The sequence below is a fragment of the Stegostoma tigrinum genome, chromosome 18 (genome assembly GCF_030684315.1).
Source record: "Stegostoma tigrinum isolate sSteTig4 chromosome 18, sSteTig4.hap1, whole genome shotgun sequence".
NCBI lineage: Eukaryota > Metazoa > Chordata > Chondrichthyes > Orectolobiformes > Stegostomatidae > Stegostoma > Stegostoma tigrinum.
In genome coordinates, this window is record NC_081371.1 from 44,343,260 (window position 1) to 44,368,060 (window position 24,801).

The 24,801-nt window shown below is 38.0% G+C and overlaps 1 protein-coding gene across 5 annotated transcripts in view; it reads right to left on the minus strand.

Moving 5' to 3' along the window:
- tmem19 (transmembrane protein 19) overlaps window positions 1–24,007 on the minus strand; it is a 36,367-nt gene extending 12,360 nt beyond the window's left edge. The window contains exons 1-8 of one of the 5 annotated variants that reach the window (XM_059652480.1): window positions 23,211–23,446; window positions 22,870–23,007; window positions 19,612–19,725; window positions 15,994–16,131; window positions 10,651–10,905; window positions 9,895–10,104; window positions 8,307–9,206; window positions 518–777 (exon numbers count right to left, since the gene is read on the minus strand). In XM_059652480.1, coding sequence (XP_059508463.1) covers window positions 9,034–9,206; window positions 9,895–10,104; window positions 10,651–10,905; window positions 15,994–16,131; window positions 19,612–19,725; window positions 22,870–23,007; window positions 23,211–23,247 — 1,065 coding nt within the window. In that variant the 5' untranslated portion in view covers window positions 23,248–23,446 and the 3' untranslated portion in view covers window positions 518–777; window positions 8,307–9,033. Of the gene's footprint in view, window positions 1–517; window positions 778–6,200; window positions 9,207–9,894; window positions 10,105–10,650; window positions 10,906–15,993; window positions 16,132–19,611; window positions 19,726–22,869; window positions 23,008–23,210; window positions 23,447–23,924 lie in introns of those variants that run through there. The other 4 variants (XM_059652481.1, XM_048548743.2, XM_059652479.1 and 1 more) reach the window with 4 other exon arrangements.
- Window positions 24,008–24,801: the final 794 nt, after the last annotated feature.

The following is a 24,801-nucleotide window of genomic DNA, read 5'->3' on the forward strand; positions in this document are numbered from 1 at the left end:
AGCTACAAATTTACTCCAAAACCACTCTATGTGTGACACAGACTTCAAAGAATTATGTACCTGCACCCCGAAGTCCATCGGTTCTGCAACACTGCCTAAGGCCCTACCACTAAATGTATGAATCTACGCTTGTTTGTTGTACCAAAATGCAATACCTTGCGTTTATTCAAATTGAAATCCATCTGCAATTTTTCAGCCCATTGACCCATTTGATCAAGGTCCCTTTGGTCCTGCTTAAAACTTCCAAGAAAAGAAAATCTGTAATCTTAAATCTTGATGACTACTTCCATAAATCAGAGTAAAACCATTTGTGAGCCCAATTCAAGGTAAAAAGCAGTCAAAACTTTGTTCTGAGGAAGGGTCACCGGACCCAAAATGTTAACTCTGTTTTCACCTTCACAGATGCTGCCAGACTTGCTGAGCTTTTCCAGCAACTTTGCTTTTGTTCAAGACTTTGTTACCCTTGGTTGATGCATCTATGTATTATCAGCAGCTCTGAAGGAACTAAACCCCAAATATTCCACTTTCCAAAACTTTCTGGTGTATTTACCTCCTATTTTCAATGCAACCCGAATCAAATGTGTTCTAGAAATCTGTTCATCATATTTTTCATAGTACATGTAATGTCTTCAAAGAACTCCAATAAATTGGTAAAACACGATTTTCCTTTCAAAAAGCCATGTTGATTCTGCTTGAATATCTTGAATTCATTTAATTGTCCTGTTATGATAGAGTGAATAGCCAAGATCTTTTTCCCTAGGGTGGGGGAGTCCAAAACTAGTGGGAGTAGAAATAGAATAGAAACTTAATGTTACATATACTTTTACATGAAAAATACAGTGAAAAGTTTTAGGTACACCCAACACAGCACTTGTATCAATGACAGAAATCATACATAATCAAAAAAATGTAAAAATAAGACAAAGTTCATCACAGTTCAGTTGATGGCTACTGGGATCAAGAAAAGCTGATTAAAGAATGATGGAATACCCTGAAGACACAGCTGGGATGAGTCTGCCAATCCAGTACAAGACCGCAAAGTCCAGAGTCCGCTTGTACAGTGTCCTTTCATTGTCCAATTTACTACTGCATTGATGAGTTCATTCTATCACGTAGATTGTATTCCATCTGTTAATTTTGATAGGCTGTAACTACATTAACTCTCAATTAAATTAGTAACAATTTAAATTAAATTAGTTTCAATGTCTGACTTGTTAATCTGTAAACAATAGAAACCTGTGATGAAATTAAATAAAGAAAACCAAACTCCATCAGTACTTGTATGCATCATTAATCTAATCGGATAGTTTGGGGAGCGAGAGTTTGAGAGCAAACGAATCAGATGAATTCTAGATCAGTATTGAGTCCGTAACCTAAGGAAGATATACTAGCAACGGAGGTCATGCAGACAAGGTTCCTAGGAATGGAGGAATCGTCTTGTGGAGAGGTTGAGTAGTTTGTGCCTGTACTCACTCACCTTTAGAAGAATGAGATGACTTTATTGAAACATACAAGATTGTTTGGGGATTTGACAGGGTAGATGCAGCTTGTAGGAGAGTCTAGGGCCTGAGGGCATGATGTCAGAATAAGGGGTTGCCCATTTAAGAGTGAGATGAAAAAGAATTTCTTCTTTGAGGGTAGTGAATCTGTGGAATTCTTTACCATAAAGGACTGTAGAGGCTGGATCATTAAGTATATTCAGTCTGAGTTGACTAAATTTTTAATCAGTCAGAGAATCAAGGGTTACAGTGAAAAAGAACAAAAGTGGAGTTGAGGATTATCAAATCAGCCCATGATCTCATTAGATTGCAGAGCAGACTTAATGGGCTGAAATGACCCATTTCTGCTCATATGTCTTATTGTTCAAAAAAATGATAGAAAATAACTTTAAGGCACCAAGCTTGTCTACAAGTAGTGCTGAAAAAGTATCAACCTGCTGGTCTGTTTGTTTTCAACCTCTTTCATATTCTAGGATTTCCAAGTTCTGGGAAGTGCACAAGTCTAACATTCTCTCAAAAAAAACTAATGAATTTCCATCTCCTCAGCCTAATCTCAGTTAACAGCAAAGTGATGGCAGTTCTTTTTCAGTGCTCTTTTGTGGTATTTAACTATCAATCAATGACATGCTTATTCATGTTCAATCTTGATTATTTGGCATTACCATCTCTTGTGCCTTTTGGGTGCTCCCAACTGTTTCACAACATTGATGCAAACATGGTTAAAAATGACCCCCCAAGCAGAAACTTTTCTGTGATTTCACCAAATTTTCTTCACCCATTAACCATGTAAATGCTGAACTATATTGTCTAAACCCCAGCACATTTATATGCCAACCCTCAACACACTCACTAGTCTATCTAACATCTTCAATTTTAAAATTCCCATTCTTGGGTTCAAGTCTGTCAATGGTCCCACGCTCATGTCTATAACTTCCCCCAGACCCATAATTCCAAGAAAATTCTACATTTCCCCATAGAATTATACAGAGCAGAACAGGGCCTTTGACCATCAAGTCTGTACCACCAAAAATCTACCCCTTTCCCACAGTAGGCCCATAGTCTTGAATGTTATAACACTTCAAGTACTCATATTCTCCAATTGTGATCTCTTCTGCACCTCCTACTTTTTCATTCCATCATTCACCTACTCAGGCCCTAAGGTCTAGTATCACACCCAAAACTTTTGTACTTCTCTCATTTTAGAGGCTTCATAAAACCTACCGCTTTAGCCAACCTCCTCCAAAGTCTCCTTTTTTAAAAAATTTGGCATGGTGTCAGTTTTTTTCCCCCCCAAGTGGGCATTCTACTGTAATAGTTGTTTTTGAAGTATTTGACATCATATTACTTCATCACCATCTCCCTCACACACCACCAACTTAATCTCTCACCAACTCCTCACTCAGGTTCAAGACTTAAATATGCATCCAAAACTACATCGAGCAGGATCTAAGCAATTCTGGCCTGTTTTATGTATTTTAAATGTTTCATCCAGAGTTCAACCAAAAGATGTAACTTTGGCTTGGTTTTTGTCGGTTGGCACAGGCTTGATGCACCTTGGGACATTTTACTCGGTTCAGAGGCACTGTATAAACACAAGTCATTGTTGAATAATGTTCAATTATTTTTGAAAATTAGAAATATGGTTAGCTGGATGAATGCAGGGGTTTATAAAAAGAGAGACCTATTAGTGGAATGGTCAGATTGGGTGCAGAAGCAATTCAATATAATACAGTGCATTTTAGCAAAAACAATACTAAAAATGAAATATTTCAATAAATGAGAGTCTTAATCTAGAAAAAGACATTCATACAGTAATATGGATATACAAACATTTCAAAATATAGATATGTGAACATATAGATATGTGAACATTTAAGAATAGAAGTGAGGCAGAAATGGCTATTAAAAGCTCAATTGGGACTCCATGTAGTATTGTTGCAATTATGAAAGAAATTTACAAGGTCACAATTATTCTGTGCAGTTTGAGGTATACAACTATAGAAAATATATTGGATTTGTAGAAATGATTCAGCAAGGATTATTTACAACTGGAAACAAAATGCTACAGTTACCAAGGGAGACTTGAAAACTGACATGAAATAATAGAACTTTTCTCACTGAATCAGAGAAACACATGGAGGGATCTATTAGAAGGTGTAAACTTTATGACAGCTATTGAAAGGGTAACAGTGCAACAATATTTTAAATGATAAGTGACTACTCAAGAGACAAAGTTAAGAATTAACACGAGAAAAAATGAAAGTAAGTTTTTTTTAGATTGCTATTGAGGCACATTTAAAAATATATACAGGAACTGGAGGAATGGCTGGAAAACAATTAAAAAATGCAGGAAATAGTTCCAAATGAAAAGCAAACACAATCGTAGATATAATGATATGAGTAGACTCTGCCTGTGCTGTAATGCTCATGATTCTGCAACACCAATTTACCAATGGACTCCAACTGAAATCTAACCTCAGTGTAGATACACTCATTTTATTAACTGATGATGTTTAATATTTGTTTAATTCCAGACAATTTAAACCACATGGAAGGTGCACTTTTACTCAAAATATTGTCGTATTTCTTAAAAAAAATGAACAATTTTTACACGGAGAAATAATTCTATCATATTAACAAGAGTGAATATATGAATCAAATACTTCAAAAACAATGTAAACATGTTACTGGATTTTGTGTAACAATGTCATGCAAAATTAGTTTCACCCTGAATGTGACCTCAACCTGATAAACGTAGTACAAAATATTTGTCCATGTTACAGAAAACAGAAAATTTATTCATGCAATAGACTCCACACTAATGTTCCTTTGAACTAATACAAATGTTTAAGAGACAACTGAGATGAGATGAGATGAGAGGAGAGGAGAAAGATTTGAGGAGGACCTGAGGGGCAACCACTTCACAGAGTGGCGGGGCGCACATATGGAATGAGTGGTTGAGGCAGGTGCTTTTTAAATGTTGCTAATGTACTTGAATAGTTACATGAATGGGAGGAGTTTGGAGCGATATAGACCAAATGAGGAAAATTGGAATAGTTGAGTGGGCAGCATGGACTAGTTTGGGCCAAAGGGCCTGTTTTCATGCTGTACTACTCTACGATTCTATGACTAATCCATCCAAAATTTTTGTATTTTATATATTGCTTGTATAGTTTTCCATGTAAATCTTACTGCATTTGCCTTTTAAGTCGCCAGATTGCAACTTCATATTCCAGTCTAAAGTTTAAAACACAATCTGGCAGAGGAGCAATGAGATAATATGTTGAGATTCCTGTCAATCCTTCCAGGTGGTCATAAAAGATCAGATGATGACAGTCCACTGAAGGCTCACTAGGTAGGCACCAGCAATGGAGAGTCAGTCTTGTGAGGAATATTGAGTAGGTTGGGCATTTATTCTTTGGAATTTATAAGAATAAGATGTGATCTTATTGAAAAATGCAGGATTCTTAGAGAACTTGACAGGGTAGATGCAGAAAGGTTGTTTACCCACATTAGAATGTCTAGAACCGGAAGGCATATTCTCTGAATAAAGGGTCGCACGTGTAAGACAGAGATGAGGAGAAATTTCTTCTGAGGGTTACAAATCTGTGGAATTTTTACCACCAAGGGCTGTCATGGCTGGGTTATTCAGTATATTCAAGGTTGAGTTGGATAGATTTTTTAATCAGAAAGGGAATTAGAAAAAGGCAGGTAAGTGGAGTGCGTGATTATCAGATTAGCCATGATTTCATTGATTGGCAGAGTAAACTCAAGAGAGAATTCATACAAAAAATGGGATTTTCTCTGATGAGTTAATCAATACTTCATCCTCAACCAACACCAAAGCTGTCTCATTTGACCAATTTATCTCACTGCTGTTTGTGGGATTTTGGACCATTCTACTGTGTGGGATTCAGTGGAAGCCCACAGAGCAAGAAAAACTTAAATTGGACTTAATCATATCAGGAGTGAGTTCTTCAGAGCAAGAATAGCAGTTCTGGACTTCACAAGATCAGGGATAAGTTTTTAGATATAAATTAGCCTAATAGACAGAACAAATATAGTTACAGCCACAACACAGAAACCACAAGAGCATAAAAATGTGAGCCGTGATTGGACACGTTGCAGTTGCCTTTTAAGATCTATGAAGCTGTCACATCTTTGCAGTTGTCTCGTACCATCCATGTAACTGCCACACTTCTGCAATAAAGAGTTAAAGCAGACAAGCAGAGTTCCATGCCTGGTTATTCCTATCACTGGGGGGGAAAAACAAGTGCCCAACAATTCTGGGAAAACATGTACCCAACAACTGGCTTAAATTACAATTCCAGAGATGGTTCAAAATGTACAGGGGTTTTGTGTGGCACAGTGGTATTTTCCTTATTTCTGTGCCAGAGGTCCAGCTTCAATAGGGAGGCGGTGATCAAATGACAGTATCGATAGATTTTTATCCAGAGACCCAGGTAATGATCTGATCTGCGGACCTGGGCTCAAAAGGTGAAATGTAATTACAATGTTAAAAAATCTGTAATTAAGAGTCTAATGATGACCATGAAATCATTGTATATTAGTCGGTTCTGCTACAAAGTGTGTTTCTTCAGCATGAATTAGCTTTAGCGTGATCAGAGAATTTAGACCACTACTTGTCAAACGTGGATATTCCTTACTTATATTATAACAAAAGTACTTCTGACAATGAGGTCATGAAGATAGAAAAAAATGCTTCATGTTATTTCGCAACATATTTTCATGCCACATTTACAAATAAACTAAATTCAAACATCTGGCTCTATAAACATTTGATTCTAGATTCATTACAGTTAATATAAATGTACAAACTGTAGACAGTGAGTTACTCAAGAGCCATGAACTTTGTGCAACTTAATTCCACCTATGTTTATATTTCTTAGTTACTAGTTTGGCTAAAATTTCGGGCATTTATCGAGGGTTGTTTTAAGCAGAATCACCTCATTGTTAAACGAATCTTAAATCTAAATAACAGATTTGCTTATATTAGCAACTTGTGATTTATTCAAATGAAAATACAAATTTAAACTCTAAATTAATTTTAATTGCTGAGGCTTTGAGTGCACAATGTGGGTTATGATGAGCATATGTTTGGACACTATTGGTTTAAAATGTAAATGTAATTGGATATTTCAAAAAGTGTTTTCCTAAATTAGTTTGATACTTAACAAAACATAAATGTTGGCTAAATAATAAGTGTACATGCTTATGAAAATTTACTGCCTGGAGAAGAGGTCAACAGGGTTTCATAAATTACCACAAGTATTAAGAATTTCTGTCCAACACAAGAAGCTTTTGTGCTCCTGAGATGCTGCTTGGCCTGCTGTGTTCATCCAGCTTCACACTTTATTAACAAGAAATTGGAGCTTGCCAGAACACTTTCTTTTTACGATCTACCATTTATTGCCTTAGCCAATGTCTTTTCTGCCATTACATTTTACATTCTCTAGTTCTTTTTTTACACACTGATAATAACCGATTAAAAAAAATCTAAGCTGATAGTTGTTAAACAGAGAAAATGAGAGTGAGAATGAGAATGAGAATGAGAATGAGATCTATCAGGAGGAAAGGTATGACAGTCAGAAAGAGAGAGAGCTAAAATGAATTGGAAAACTAAGTGCAATAATAAATTCTAGATTGTTGCCTGTTTTGCTAAATGGAGAGGGTTTTTTTTCTTAATGCATGGCCAAAAGCATTGTATGAGCAACAGGGATATCAATCCAGGCACACAGGCACTGTTACCAAGAAATAAGGAAGCTGTTCTTTCTGATTTGGCTCCGATTAAACTGGGATGGGATCAGTGTCCTTTTTAAAACAGAAAAGGAAAGGAATTCACAGAAAATGTACATTTCCTTAATAAGTAAAAACTCAACACAAGTGATCGAACGGAATAATTTAGAAAGTTAGATAAATCAAGCAGCTTAAAGCTGTTGCCAGCAGGAGAGGTAACAGAGAATTTGAGGTTATTTTCCTTTATTCTTTCATGTGATCACTGACAAGGCTAACATTTGTTTTCCGTTTCTAATTTGTCTTGAATAGCATGACTTGTGACTCCACTGCCAAATCAATCACATTGCTTTGGCTCTTTGGAGTCACATCCAGACCTGCCAGACTAGGTAAGGACAGCAGATTTATTCTCCTAATGGATGTTAGTCAACCTGGTCGGTTGTTTTACAACAACTGACAATAACTGCTGTGGTCTTCATTGGCAACAGCAGCCTTTAATTCTACAATCATTAATGGAGTTTAAACTTCACCAGCTGTCATGTTGGGATTTGAAACTGTGTGGAAAGTATTAGAAGTTGGCACAGTGGTCATGTCACTGGGCCTTTGGATTGCTCATCCAGTGACACTACCACAATGCCACCGTCTCCCTGGAAATGAAAGATCACCGAGAAATTAACAAAGAGAAACTAGAAGATGAGTAAGCATGCGTGAACAAAACTGATTTAAAAACCTTCTGTACGTATGGAAAATTAAATTCAAGTAAATTAAATGAACAAAAGGGCGTGACTCTATCCTCAATCAAACAATCTTGGTAACTCTGCCCGCTCTACAATGCCCCCAGGTTTTGGACTCCAGCTCAACAAATCCAAACAGAAGTTTCTCCTTATTGTGAGCACATTTGTTCGAGATTATGATACAGCACAAGACCAGCTAATTCTGACGTATGTTTAATTACTCAAGATTTATATGACTTTAATGAATTGAGTTAATTTTCTTAGCTCTGTTAACAAAGTACTGGATATTGTTTATCTTGTAGATTAAATTAAGATTTACCTGTAAATTATCCCTGTCAGTCCTTCTTGGAACTGTGACATCATTTTGCATTTATTTCTCCTGAGTCACTCCCAGACTTAAAGCTGGTCAGTAACTTTGTTTCTTTTTTAAAGTCTTGCTTGTCAGGGTTCACAGCTCTTCAGTCAAATACAAGATTCAAGGATAAGAAGACAGTTTACAATTTTGAAATTTAGGCAGCAATTTCTGGTGCAAAACTGTAATAAAATTGTGAAATATCATCAGTAGAATCATTTGCAAGGAAACAGCAGTATTTAAAAATGCATTGAATAAACTTTGATTTGAAATGTCGATATAGATCCAGAATCATAAAAGAGGAAATAAACAGAGTGGATTTGATGGAACAACGGTTTTCTGCCTAAAGTTCTTCAAAGTTACATAATTTAAGTATGTTATTTGCTTTGCAGGTGTTGTTGAAAGGAATGTTAAAATACAGCAGCAACAACTTCAATTGTAATAAAACAAACTATTCACTGAGATGAAATGTATTACGAGGGTAAGCTTTTTGATTGAAGAAACCAAATAACATTTCCAAAGAAGCAATAAGTCAAAGTAAGATTTTGAAGGTACAGCTTATGCTTCCACAAAGTTGAACTGTTGAAATATTTTAGTACATCTTCATTTAAAATCAGATTTCTAATTATTAGTGCAATATTCATATGCAGTATTTTATGCCAGACGACAATTAGGATCCTCCTTCACCACGTTTTTAAATCGTTAACTTCCTTGGCCAAAAGGGCCAGGTTATTCCTGGCAGCAGCAGTGCAATAAGGATGGCAGAGAAAAGATTCACTGCATTATTATCCAGAATAGGTTTCCCTGATATGTGCCTTCCATGAGGAGTAATGTGATTGACAACCATCCCACTGTCTTCATCAAAACCTGTAAAGGGCATAAGAAATGCAAACATTTACTGGAGCTAAATTTACAATGCAATTGTGTGCAATTTGGTTCCTGTACTCCAGATTTGTATGATTTATTAATTTATCATGAATAGCAAAATAATGCCCTCAGTAAGATCAGAACTCAACAGTTTTAAATTTGTATTTAATAACTTAAGCTATTATGCACTGCACTTTTCAGCAGATAACTCTTGTTTTTAGTTGTAGGGATGGCCTGTGAACTTGACAACCTGGCTTGAAATAACAAGGTGTAAAATTGGATGAACACAGCAGGCCAAGCAGCAGAGGAGCAGGAAAGCTGACGTTTCGGGCCTAGGCCCTTCTTCAGGAACCTGGCTTGAAAGTTTCATTAATTTGCCTGCATGTTGAATGACACATAGCATTCAAAAGCATCAATGTATTTATGATACACATTCATTATGATTTGTGTACAACTGTGTATCATGCATTTTCACACATTTATTTATGAAATTGCTCCTTCGCTAGGGAACATTGCAGCGAAGGAAATGCTTCACTTCATTCAAAACAATGCAGCACAATTACTAGGTCAATCTCTAAGTCAGTGCACATGGGATCAAAGAAAGAAATATTTTCTTCACCATTACAACCACAATCAGGGAGCAGAATAAAATTAAACATCAGCATTTAACAACCTAAAACATACAAACCCGAATACTGCATCACAGCGCCTAAATAGGAATCCAAAACAGAACCAAGGAAACCTGCTGCAGCACCATATATAACAATTGGCCACTGAGGTGGTGAAGTATCCAGGTCCTCCACAAACATCAACTGAGTTAATAGATAGGCTAATCCAACAGCCATTCCACCAAGTAAACTTGACACAAGGCCTACAAAGGTTACTCCTCCATTGGTACCTGAAAAAACAAACTCCTTTTAGTCAGTTCAGATTTTATTTCTTTTAAAACTCACTCATGGAATGTGGGCATCAGTGACTGGGCCAGCATTTACTTCCCTACTTGCCCGTGAGAACATGATGTGAGCTGCCTTTTTCACCCCCTGCAGTCCATATACTGTAGGTAGACCCACGATGTTGTTAGCGAGGGAATTTCAGCCTGAAGATTTCTTTTTAAACTATGCATTATTTTTCTTCTTCTCTTTGGTTTTACTTTCTTTTAGCATTCGCAATTCTATTGGCTAAATCTAGCAGAAACAAACTAACGGCCCTGAAATAGTTCATAAGTGCACAATAGCCTCTGTTTTTAATGTGATTAGGAAGCACTAGTGGAAGAATTTGGTCCACTTTTCACAATGTTGGCAAATTTAATAAGGCTTGGTGTCTAATAAGTTTTTCAACTTTAACAAATAATGAATCCTTTTCTTGGTCGAATAAATATTACAGGATATCGATATGGGGTATTTACTGACTCTGGCATCTTTTAGCAAATAATAAGGATTCTTACCAATGGGAACCTTTTCCCATGTGGTGATCAGTCTTGGTTGTGTTTTGCTGGCGACGCTTCCTATTTCTGATGCCCAGGTATCACCTGAACTGCAAGCCAGTGCTCCCAGGAGAGAGAGACACATCCAAGAGGCAGTGTACTGCTTTGAAAAATCAATTGCAATTTCTCCTGGCCCAGTTTCAATCATATAGAGTAAGGCAATCTCTGTTGGAACACCTCCATTACAAAATACCTGTATCCAGTTCCTCTGGCCACCTGTGAAAAAAAAAATATAAAGATAAAAACAATAGATGAAAATATGGCTAAATAATTTAGTGCAAATGCTCAAAACAATTGTAAACATGATCAAAATAATAGAGGTCTAATAGTGTACTCTTAAGTTCTGTGATTGGATTCATTTGGCAGATTTATGCTGCTTTAGGTATAGTTACGATACTCTGAAATTTTTCTCTTCAAAGCTAGAATGAGGACTTCCATGAAGACTTCTTATGATGAGGTGTTAACTTTCATTGTTGTTCATCTTTTTCCTGCCCTCCTGTTCATTTGATCCCCCAAAGTTAGTATTCACATGGAGCTGAATGCTGCTGCTCATCCAACGGTAGGAACAAAATTAAAATGAAAGAAAAAGTTTAATCAAGCATGAACTCAAAACAGACCTCTTCCCTTGAGGTGTTCCAGGTTAAATTCATAGGCAGTATTATTGAATTTTATAATTCTGATCAGCAAGCTGATCAAACAAAAATGATCAAGTTGACCATACCTCAACAGTCATTTTATTTACCACTGGAGGTTGGTTTTTGCCCATTGCTGCCACATCTGGCTCTTCAGTCAGTATTTAACTCTGCTACATACACTTAACTGCATTTCCAAACCAGATTCCACATTAAACCGCGTCTTACTCTCCATTGACAATCCACTATGTTCCTGCTGTTTAACTCTATCAATATTTAATTGGGTAACATGAGAGTGAAAGTCAAATCAGTCAGTGTTATCCCATCTATACCATCAAATTAATCACTCCAAAATGGGCAAACTCAGTCACATGGCAAACAACTCATCTGTGTTTCTGAAGAAGGGTCCAGACCCGTAACATCAGTTTTCCTGCTCCTCTGGTGCTGCCTGGCCTACTGTGTTCATCCAGCTCTACATCTTGTTATCTCATCTGTGTTACACTTGTTTACTTCAACATTTCCCAATGCTTGTTTATCATCAAGGCACAAGTGTGGAGCGAGATGGAATGCTGTCCATCTACTTGGGTAGGTGCAGCTTTAACAACACTAAAAAAACTCAACACTATCCAGAGCTCAATTGGTGCACCTTCTACCATCATAATATTTGCTCACTTTACACTGACAGTGGCAGAAGCATGCACCATCACAAGATGCACTGCAATAAATCACCAAATCTCCAGAGAGCATCTTTCACATTTGCAATCTCTACTGCCTAGAAGGACAAAGGCAGTCGCACCTACAGCGCACGGATTTAAGAGCAGCTTTCCCACAGAGAAGCTGGTGCGTGTATGGCATGAGCTGCCAGAGGAAGTAGGGGAGGCTGGTACAATTACAATATCCAAACAGCATCTAGTCGGGTATATGAATAGGAAAAATTTAGAGGAATTTGGGCCAAATGCTGGAAAATGTGACTAGATTAATTTAGGATGTCTGGTTGGCATGAAAGAGTTGGACTGAAGAATCTGTTTCTACGCTGTACATCTCTATGACTGACTGTAACTGTTCAAGGTGGCACTTTACCAGCTTGTTCTCCAGGACAACTGAAGAGGGGCAATAAAAACTGGCATTTCCAGTGACACCTAATTCCATGACCAAAAAATAAAGCTCTTTTTTCAATTTTATTTCCACCAGGAGACTGAAATGCCAGGGTGAGGAGCTGCCAGAAATGAAAACTGAAAAGCAGCAGCAACTTATTTATGCATTCCTCCAAATTTAAGCAACAAAGCAAGTATTTCTGCATTGAATGATCAAAATGAATCGTGTGATTTACTGAGAATCCATACATACTCTGGATGCAAATTACATATGTTCAGTTCTACTGCTGAGATGTGTTTATATAATCACTACTGGTTTCCACCAATTAGGGACAGCCAAGAATATCTCTGATCTCCACTGTTGTGGAATCACATTAAAATCACTAGTTCTAAGATTCTTGAACATGATTAAGGGCTGACTCATTCTCTAACAATTATCCTGGGAATCAACTGCTGCATCTTTGCTCAAAAAGCTATTAAAAATATAAAAACTCAATTGAAACCTTATTTCAGTAGAGACAAGGATAAATGCAGAAACTACAGACCAGCCAAATTCGCCTCAACGATGGGAAAGTTTTTAATAAATGATTATTCAGAACAAAATTAACAGTTTCAGACTAGGATGCATTAACTTAAAAACCCAGTATGATTGCAGTTAACTAAATTAAGTGTCGTTTTTTTTATGATATGTCAGATGGCTGAAAATGATTTTGACATAGTGTACACAAACTTTCAAAAAAGTGTTTCATAATGTGTTGCAAGCAAAGTTGAAACCTGTAGAAGAAAAGATACAGTGGCAGCACGGAGATGAAGTTGACTGAGTGGCAGCAAACAAAGTGGGCAGCTCAGCTGCTGCCTCAAGTGCCAGGGATCAGGGTTTGATTTCAGCTTCAGGCTAGACTATCTGTGTGGAGTTTGTACATTCTCCTCGTGTCAGTGTGAATTTCCTCCCACAGTATAAAGATGTGCAGATTAGGTGGATTGGCTATAGTGTCAAGAGATTTGTAGGCTAGGTGGGTTGGCCGTGGGAAATGCAGGGTGAGGTCGATAAGCTGGGGACTGGGTCTGGGTGGGAGCTCTTCAGAGGGTCAGTGCAGATTCGATGGGCTAAGTGGCCTGCTTCCCCAATGTAGGGATTCCATTCTATATTTTAAAAATGTAGTGTGGAACAGTAAACCGAAAGAAATGCGGATGCTGGAAGTCAGAAGCAAATACAAAAAAAACCCCCGAAATTGCTGGAAAATCTCAGGTCTGCCAACATCTGTGACGAGAAATCAGAGTTCATCTTTAGGGTCCTGTGATCCCTCCTCAGAACACATAGTGCTGAACAGTGCTTTTCTTCTCCCCACCCCAAAAGCAAGTTGTACACTGGGGCCTAAGGATTAGCTTTAATTGATAGAAATATTATGTATTTGACCTAAACTCAGGTGCATTTCAAAATTTAAAGACCACACAAAACTTAGAAATATTGTCACCTATGAGGGTGATAGTGAGACCATAAGACCAGAAGAAAAAGGAAAGGAATAGGCCATCCTGTCCCTCAAGGCTGCTGCATCACTCAACAGAATCATTGCTGACTTGAAACTCCTCACTTCCACAGTCCTGTCCTTTCCCCGTAACTCTCAATTACCCTGCTTGTCAAGACACTGTCTCAGCCTTAAATATATACAAGAACTCTGTCCTCAGAGCTCTCTGCCACAAGGAATTCTGAAGACACTTAATCGTCCGAGAAGGAATTCCTCCTCATCTCAATTATAAATTGGTGTCCTTAAATCTGAGACTATTCTGTCTGGTCTTAAACTTTACCATGAGTGGAAACATCCTCTCAGCATATACCCTGTCTCAATGCAATCACCTCAATTCCAGAAAAGAGTCCCCCAACGTGTTTAATTTTCACTCAAAGATAATACCTCCACAGCAGAAATTATCCTAGTGAACCTTTTCTGAACAGCCTCCAAAGAAATATTATTTTTTTTCTTAAACAAGAGGACCAAAAGTGTTCACAGTACTCTGGATGTGGTCTCACCTGCACCTTGTATAGTCAGACTTCCCTACTCTTGTACTCCAACGTCCTTGAAATAAGGGCCAACATTCCACTAGCCTTTCTGATTACCCGTTACACCCATGCACTAGTTTCCGGCGTTTCATGCACAATTACCTCCAAGCCCCTTTGTGTTGGAGCTTTCTGCAGATTTTCCCCAATTTAAATAACACTGTTCTTTTGTCTCCCTTCCAAAAAGAATAACTTTACATTTTCCCACATTATACTCCATTTATCAACTTTTGCCCGGTTACTTAAACGCACAGTGATAAGACTTCAAAACAGTTTTCTAGAGTGGGAAGCAAATGTGGCAAATTAACTGTAATGCAAAAAAAGTGATATAAATGACCGGCATTATAAATCAGAGATTACAATTCTAAAGCCGAGGGTAGGAACAGAGAGATCCTGGGTATATGGGCACAAATATATGAAACCAGTAAAGCATGTTAAAACTGGTTAGAAAGGCACAGAGAATCCCAGGCTTTTTAAATCAAAGCATGCAGTACAAAAACAAGGAAGATGGGAGAACTATTATAAAACACTAGTTCTGCTTTGACGAGAATCTTGGGTTCAATCTGGGCATTGTAACTCAGAAAAATGTGAAGGTATTAAGGAGGATGCAAGAAAGATTTATGACAATGGACTCAGATGAAGGACTTTAAATTACAAGGGCAAACTGAAGAATCCAGGGTTGTTTTCTTTGGGAAAGGGAAAGTTGAGAGGAGATTTAATATAGATGTCCAAAATTACAAGGCTGAGTAAATGGATAGGACCTAGTTTTCAGTGACAGGACCACAAGAAGCTGATGACACTGATTTAAAGATGATTAGCAAAAGACTGCATGAGGGAAAACATTTTGTGAAGTAAACAGTTTGAATCTGGAATGCACTTCCTTGATAGGAATATTTAATCAGTTTCCAAAAAGATGGCAGCCAAACACAAAGAGAACTTAACTTGCAGGGTTACAGGATTACAGGCCATTCGATGGCCTCAATAATTCTTGGGTTCTATGATTCTTCATGATTGTGAATAGCCATGCAGTTCCTTAATTTAGTTCAATACTTTGGGTAAATCAGTAATGAAAATAGAACCAGAAAAATGTTGGGGAGCGACAGCAACATAACAGAGGAGACAGATATTGAGGGTCCTGATGGAGACAACGGACATAGAAAAGGTGGAATAGTTTAAGGAAAGCTTTAGGGTGTGAGACCAGCTATAAACAGCTTGAAGCCCACTATTTGGAGTTGAAGCAAAGGAGGGGAGGGGTAGGAAGGAAAACAGATAAAAGATCACAAATTTCACTTTTCTATGCTGTAGTTCTGCGAAATGAGAAAATAGCAGGACAAGTTATATAGCAAGCGACAAATTTGTTTGTAAATAAGCCAAAATATTTAAATATATACATTGATTAAACAAGTTACAAATATAATCATTGCAATATGTACAAATAGTATTTTCAGGTTTTCTGCTTACTTGATTTATCGGTAAACAGAAGTATTTTCTTTTATGCAAAAAGGACATGGGTTGATTGCATTACCTTCCTTATAATCTGGATCCAAACGTTTCTTAGCTTCTGCCTTCCATTTTGTGAGTTTAGATGAGCTAACAAAAAAAGTTAGCAATGAAGAGAAGAAACTGAGGTTGGCAATTGTAAGGATGAACCCAACAATCAAAGCTGGGAAGAAAAATTGTAAGAATAAAAAAATTACCATACAAAAAACACGTTTCCCTTGGATAAGAATGGACATATCCAAGATTAGCATATCCAAAGTTAAAGAGAAGCATTACAGCTATAACTAAATAAGAGCATTGTTGGGCTACTGCTGAGAGTCTGTTTTACTGGAAACAGGAATTGCTTTTATGAAAAATATAAGTATTCTAACCAAATCAGAAATAATTTACCATTGCAACATTTTTGCCAGAATTCAAGTCATCTGAGTTGTTTGACAGTCCAATGTTTACTTTTCCAAAATTCTTCAGAGTGTTTGTTCTACATATGTATGTAAACTTTGAGTTTATGAGAAAGGTGATGTCTAGTTACTCACACTTAGAATTAAGTGACAGTTTGATGAGCTGCTTGAAAACCTTCAGATTCACTCACTGAAACAGACATAGGTGGAAATGGTGATGGCATTTGAGAGGTTAAAAGATAAATTATTTCCACTGGTTGTTGAATTGGTAATGATTGCAAATTTAGGATTGAAATAGCAGAATAGAAAGCATTTTTGAAGACTTTGTTTCTCCATATACAAGTCTTAAAAGGCTATTTTAAAAAGAGGTAGAAATTCTTGCCACAAGGGACTCTTGAAACTGACCGAAGCAAAGTATATGATAGAATGAAACACTTAAGACATTTCAGCATCATAGACCAAATGGCTCGCCGCTCTACAAAGTAGTCTCAGTTTCAATTTTCTCAGTCACGAACAAAACATAGGTCATGTTTCAATGAAGTTCTGGCTGATTGTTAATAAGAAGGAAAATTACTTTGAAATACAGATAAATTTGTACAGTACCCTTCCCATTTTCAGGATATATGAAATGTTATTATCCTGGTTTCTCTCTCCACAGATGCCACTTGAGCTGTTTATTTCAGCTTCTTGCATTTCACATTCGATTTCCAGCACTTCCTGTGTTTTCATTTTACAGTTTTTTTTTGTATAATGAAAATATATGTTTACTAAGAGAACTGCAGATGCTGTAAATCAGAAACAAACTAACAAATTGTCAGGAAAACTTAGCAGCTTTTGCAGCATTTGTGGGGAGAAATCAGAGTTCCATGTTTCAGATCCAGTGACCTGTTCTAAAGAAGGATCACTGGACACGAAACATTAACTGCTTTCTCTCCACACATATTGCCAGACCTATTGAGTTTTCACAGCAATTTTTATTTTCGTTTAAGTTTTCATTATATTTTTTAACAAGATATTTAAAAATTCAAACTTAAGGATTAAACCATGCTTAATCTTCATTGCAATATATTGTTAGATAGATTGCGGCATCAAAATAAACTCATGAAAGAGCCATCTGTTTTCATTAAGACCACATGCTGCATCTGTTTCAAGAAAATATGCATTTGATTCCGTTAACTTCCCAGGCAGTTTTAAGCATCTTTGATCTTCAGTATACAGCAAGTCTTCAGACATGGAATGCAACACTTCTGTCAAACCAAAACTAATTTCCTCCAATTGAAAATTGGGAAGATTAAAACCACTGTCTCAAGTTTTAGTCTACCAATTTCATTTCCATCCTCAGCAAAGGGGCTGAAACTAAATGCATCATATTTAACTCAGGTGAAGTTCCAACCAACAATTTGCACCATTGTTAAGACCAGCTATTTCTATCTCATTTGTATTGCCCATCTTCACCCAAATTCCACACCCCTATAAGAATCTGAGCAGGATTGACTGGGTCAATACAAAGGTTTTGTCTCCCTTTGTGGGACAGCACAGGCCTAGAGGGTGTCATCTCAAGTAAGGGGCTCCCATTTAAGACACAGTGGAAAGGCTTCTTATTTCAGATAGTCAATCTGTGGAATTCTTTATTGCAAAGAGCTGCTGAGGCAGGATCCTTAAGTATTTCAAGGCTTACAGGGACGGAGTTTTAATTCGTAAGGGAATCAAAGGTTTTGGAGAAATTGGAGTTGATTGTCGTCAGGTCAGTCACAGGCTAACTGAATGGCAGAACAGACTGAATGAGCTAAATGGCCTACTTCCGCTCCTATGGTCAGTTTCAGTTCATCTCCTCGGAAATTCGCTGTCCACTAGTTGTTGTATCTGGACTAGACGATTCTGACACAATCCTGACTGATGTCCACATTACAGGTTGACAATAGTGAAGTACGAATATAATCAACAAGTAATCCAGTGGACTAAGCTAAATCTTCAACACACCGATTCGTGGAAGCAATGGTGTAGTGGTTCTCGGGCTCCGGAAACCCCAGGCTAAAGTTCTGGGACAATGACTTGAACCCTAACGTGGCAGATGGTGAAACTCGAATTCAATAAAGTTCTGAAATAAAATCCAGAATAAAAAGCTAACCTCACGGTGATCATGTCATTATATCCAATGATGACCACTGTCAAGTGTTGTCAAAACCCATCTTGTTCACTAATGTCCTTTAGGGATGGAAATCTGTTTAGTCTGGCCTAGATGTGACTCTAGGACCACAATGAGATGGCTAACTCTTCCAGTGCCCTCTAAAATAGCCTCGCAAACCACTCAATTCACAATTGGTAGAAAATTCTGGTCTTGTCAGTGATGTTCACATCTGATAAAAGGATAAGTTCTGAAATTTTACCCTTGATAAACTCACTCATTGAAAACTCGGCTGCCCACGTCTTAACTTTCACAAAAAGATTGCATTCACCGATCACTCCTGATCTACATTGGCTCCTCGTTGACAACATGATGATTTGGAAATTCTTAACCATGTTTCCAATCCTCTCCATTGCCTTGCCCTACTCCATCTACAATCTCCACGAGACAAAAACTCGAAGAAACCGGCACTCATCTAAATTTGGCCTCTTGAAAATCTGCAGTTTTAATTGCTCCATTAACAGTAAAGCATTTTTTTCAGTTGCATTGGTCTAGAATTTCATCCCTGCACCTTTTTATCTCTCCTTCTCTTTTCCATAGGCTTTTAAAAATATAGTTCATTCACTAAGTTTTTGATCATCTGACCAAATAAACATATTTTGTAATGGTTCTGAATTGCCTTGGGATGTTGTGAGGCAAAGGAGGTACAGAGGCCAAGAGAGGAAATTCCAGGCCATTGCTACTCAAGGCATGCTTGCCAATATAAATAGAAATTGTTGCTACTTCCTTATAAATTTCTTCATTCAAAACAAAATTAAACTCTGAGAATTATTAGGCAATGCAACTAGTTTTGAAGTACAAACTTAATGGCAACATGTTGAAGCTTCCCGAAAAATGAAACACAATGAATTGAATGGACTCTATTTGTTTGTGGAGATAAGATTTGTGTTACTCTGGTGAACACTGGATGTCTCAGTTATGGTTAGGAACCAAATGTGTGTGTTCTAATCCAGCACAGTCCTGTAAATTCAACCACTACATATTAGATAGTGTAACAGTAAACACTGAATGGCAGAAAAAGTAAAACATCAAAAATGGATACATTAGTTTGAAAATTTACCTCCAATAGCTCCACTGCGATCAAGGTTTTGCTTCTTTAATGCATGTGAAGCAATAAAAAGTGGAACAAACACAGAAAACAGCCATCGCCAAGGTGACACAGGTCGTAGAGTGCCTAAAGGAAAGATCAAGCCAATAGTAATAAACTACCAAAAGTCTTGACATAGTTTATCTTCTGAGATACAAGGTCTACAATGATCAAGTCATGAATCAGAACTCTTTTCAATGATTTCACCTCGGATACCAGCATCATCCTAGCAACGTGTGTAATTTCCCAGGTATAGCCTGTTCAGAAACAGCAGGACAAATATAACACAGTCAATCATCAATCAATCAAGCCTTGGTCATTAGCAAAGTAAAGTAAGGGATTGTTGACAGCATTATCAAGCATTTGTTAGCAATGGCCTGCTCACTAACACCCAATTTAGGTTGCCCAGGGCCACTCAGCTTGGAACCTTTTTACAGCTTTGGTCCAAGGATAAACAAAAAATGCTGAACTACAGAGGTGAGCTAAGAGTGACTGCCCTTGTTGTCAAATGTTGCTTTGATGACGACGACAAGTATAGCATCAAAATTAGCAAGCAAAACTAGAGTCAGTGGGAATCGGGGAAACCTTTCCACTGGTTGGAGTCATTTGTGACATAAAGGAGATGGGCTGCAGTCCTGGAATGTCAGTGCAGCACTATTCAGACTCTTTGGGCACTATTCATGCCTCTAGACACTATTCTAGTCAGCATCTATATGTAGGGAAACGTCCAGGATTGGGCTGACAAGTGACAACAAGTAGCATTCCTAACACATGACTGCCAGACAATGGCCATCTCTAACTAGAGAGAATCTAATCACCTGCCGATAGCTAAAACTATACTAAGTTACATGAAAGAAACTAAATGGGAGCAGCCATTTAATTAAGTGGCTTCAAGCACAGGTCAAAAGCTAGGAATTCTTCAGCAGGTAACTCACTTCCTAACTCTGAAAAGCCTGTCAACGTTCAGAGTCCGGAGTGCTAAGGAATATTGTCCACATCTGGTCGAATACAGCTCCACTACACTCAAGATGCTGGACTCATTCAGCAAATAGCAACCTGCTTGACTAGCATAAAGCCCACCACCTTCAATGTTCACTCCCTCTACAGTCAACACTCAGTAGCAGCAGTGTGTGCCATCTACCAGAAATACTGCAGTAATTCACCAAGGGACCTGAGACAAAACCTTCAAAAACAACTTCTGACCTTTACCACCGAAAAGGATCAAGGTAGCAGATGATTTTTAAAAATTCATTTATGGGATATAGGCATGACGAGCTGAATCAGCATTTGTTGCTCATAAGGAAGTGGAGGTGAGCTACTTTCTTGAACTGCTGCCATTACTGGTAATTGGTAACCCCCAGATGTTGATGTTGCTTGCCACTTGTCAACCCAAACCTGCAATACTTGCTCGAATAAGGCAAGACTGCTTCAGTATGCCAGGATTTGCAAATGACAGTCGTTGCACAGACCCATTTTATGATGGAGAAAAGAGAAGATGCATAGGAACATACCTTCTAAACCAACACCAACCTGACTGGATCTCGAGTGCCATTCTTCCATTGTTGCTCAGCCAAAATCCTGTAAATCCCCCTACCAACCAACACTGGTTGTACCCACCCCATGGGCAGCAGCAATTCAAGGCAAGAACTCATCACCAATTTCTCAGGAGTCTTAGGAATGGGCCACAAATGCTGGCCTAGCCAAAGATACTCACATCCCATCAACAAATAAGACAAATTCAATTAGCAAATAGTATGTATCAGAATGTCATGACATCTTCTTCCAATCAATTTCTGAACCTATCATTGCCAGAAGTTCTCAGTCTCATTATCAATACTCTACTTTCATTCCAACATCAAAACAACCAGAATATGTCATGTGAGAAGGACATGAAGATTGAGATTAGCAAGGACAGGGAGAGATTGCCATGCCTCATTCTGCTATTCGAGAATCATACAAAGTGAAGCATTTGTGGGCATGACATACATTGTCAAGTGCAAAACTATCCTAGACCCTAATCACAGTGATGTCACATAAAACTAAAAGGAAAGCATTTAACAATGGAAGAAAGTTTGAGAAACATAATTGAAGACAAAGAGAAAGTTCAAGCAAACTTCTGCTTTCAGGCATACCATATCAGCAGTGGGTTAGCACAGCCTTATACAATACCTACCGGATAAGATCCTCTGCTGAGTTTTGTTTTGCTTTTCAATAATGAAAAGTGTCAATAGGAGAATTTCTTCAGCAGGCAATGAAATTTGCAGATGAAAACTGAAACATGCAGTTTATGAGCAAAAATAGATTTAAATAATATTATCAAAAAGTTAAAGCTTAAATATACGCAGAGCAAAGAAGAAATAACATCTGATCTATTGATTTCTAGCTGTTATAAGATTTCAAAGTGTGTGGACATAGCATTGGAAACTGGCATCGGGACAATGGATTAACCATATGTTTAATTATACAACTATTACATTAGTTTTCAACAATTCAACAAAGGTATGTTTATAACGTTGTCCGTTTTGTGTTAGAGTATTGATTCCACACAGAAATAGCATTAGTTTAATTTACAACTTTCTTACTTCACCACCCCAAACAGTTCTGACCATTCCTATCACCATTTTCAAAATGCAACCAAGTTTTCACATACAAAAGTGTTTTCTCATTTACATCTGAAGTTTATAAGAATCATGTCAATTGTCTCCCATTCAATTTAAAGGTGAGTGAAAGTCTGACAAAATCAAGTCTGATGCTTCTTAAAAACCCAATAGCACATTTTTTAAAAAAAGTTATCAACTTTAATTATTCTCTAAGGAAACTTTTTTGTAAGAATACACATATTTTGTGCAAATTATTGATGGTGAAATGAAGATGTATTTACAAACAAATATAACATTCCAGTGGTATTACAGGGATTCAAAAATCAATTGCAGGACCTGAGCTATGGTGTAATTATGGTCTTCATGAGTCTGAAATTTAACATTCATCAAGGCAGTAGCTGACGCACCTCTTGAAAACCAAGACTGCCGGATTGGAGATATTGTTGTATGTAGGCTCATTAATACCATAACAAAGTTGAAAGTGTTTCATCACCTACTCAAATCCTTCAGGGGTTTAGTAAGTAGTTTTAAACAATTAAATGTTTAATGTCAAACAAATTGCATGCTTACTCCAAGTTACGAAAGGGATTTATATGTTTTCCAACACACAAAAACAAAACAATGCGCTTACCATAATAAGTGCTGACAGTCATAGACACAATCCAAAATGACAAGGATATGGCCACTATCAAACTAAGGATAACAATATTTCCCATCATGTTTACTAATTCTTTGTATAATGAACGCTGACAATCGTTCACATCTGTACCTACAGCCAGAAAGAGGAAAAAAAAGGGAAATTTTCAATATTTCCGCACGGCAGACAGCATGAACAAATCAAACAGGCAGAGTACGCGTCCCCGACCTTCTCGTGAATTGATACTAAATCTTTGCTTTAAAAGAGATGGGTACAGCTTGGTTCGAAAGATGCACTAAAATCGGCGCTGCCTCAACCTTAGATATTCACAATACCTCTGCTGGTCGCAGTTTGGGGAAACATTATTACCATTTTCCTCCAAGGGTTTTGCCCTTCACGGTTTGCAGACAGCAGGAGCCACCGTAGAGGACATGTACACTGAGACTCAGAGCACAGCGAGTCTAACCTCTCAACACAAACAGCTCAGCTCAGATCAGATCACACCCCCTCCTCGTACCAAGCCCGAACCCATTAGACATTAGCTCCAGCCGCCAGCAAAAATGACTGCACTTCCCGGAAGAAACAGCCACTAACTTCCGCCTAGCAGTTTGTAACCAATCAGAGAGCTGTGATCGATTACGGTGTGGGAGCGCCCCCTTCAAGCCGAACAATGAAATGTAAAAAAAAGTTGAATTACCGAAGAAATTAAAATCAGTTACCGTAATATAAAAGCAGAGATTGCCAAGGAAATTCAACAGATCTGGCACTATCTGTGGAGGATGAAACAGAGTTGTCCATTCGAGGCCAATGGACATTCTTTACATCCCTTCTTTCTGACCTTAGGACGTCAGCAAAGCACTTTGTGGGTCATTAAGCATTTGCTTCAACCATACTTAATGTCGTAAGAGTTTTGGTAATGATAGCGAAATTGCCAGCTTTCACAAATTTATTTCACCAAGACTGACTGCAACTTTTCAAGTCCGCTCAGACACAGTTACAGGGGAGGAGAAAACAGTAAAGTTAAAAGTTAAACTAGGAAATAAACGTACTTGTCACATTGAGGTTCCATACGACCATTATTTTAGTAGTTGTTTTCCTCCAGGATGGAGAATTCCAGAAGATATTGTCAATGGTTTTGCGCTTTGAAGCTCAAAGTTAACGAAGGATTGTCAAAAAGTTTTGTCAGTCCAGCTGCTGAAACCCTGAAAAGTTAGGTGTCACTGGGCGTTTTAAAGCCAGACTTCAGAGTACCTGTAAAATATCCCCATTCTCCTTGAAAACTAATCTTATATTTATGGAACATAAAATTTCTCTACATTGATAAAAATGTCCACATTCTTTAAAAATGTTTTGTAAATATATTTTTATGGGTGTGAGTTTGCTCGCTGAGCCGGAAGGTTCGTTTTCAGACATTTCATCACTTTTTTTTAATTTGAAAAAAATATACTTTATTCATAAGATGGGCAAAAAATAAAACATTTATACGCCTACCCAGTCATGCAAGCTGCTCCAGGTTACCCAGGGGGTACGTACACCAACTAAAGGAAAAAAAATCAAACAAATAAGAAAAAGCAAGCAAAGAAAATACCCCGGCAGTCGTCACCCCGCACAGTACCCGTTGGCCCCCTGACCAGTTGGGGAAGGCGCCAGCTGGGCCCAGTTACCAGATAGGGCCCTTTTTTCTATTCTGGACGAGGGGTTTCATACCGTGGTCTTTCCCCACCGCGCCTTGGCGGCAGCTGCCCCAAGCTTTAGCGCGTCCCTCAGCACGTAGTCCTGGACCTTGGAGTGCGCTAGTCTGCAACACTTGGTCGGGGTCAGTTCTTTCAGCTGGCAGACCAAAGAGCGTCTTTCACCGCATTGATCGTCCTCCAGGCGCAGCTGATGTTGGTCTCAGTGTGCGTCCCGGGAAACAGCCCGTAGAGC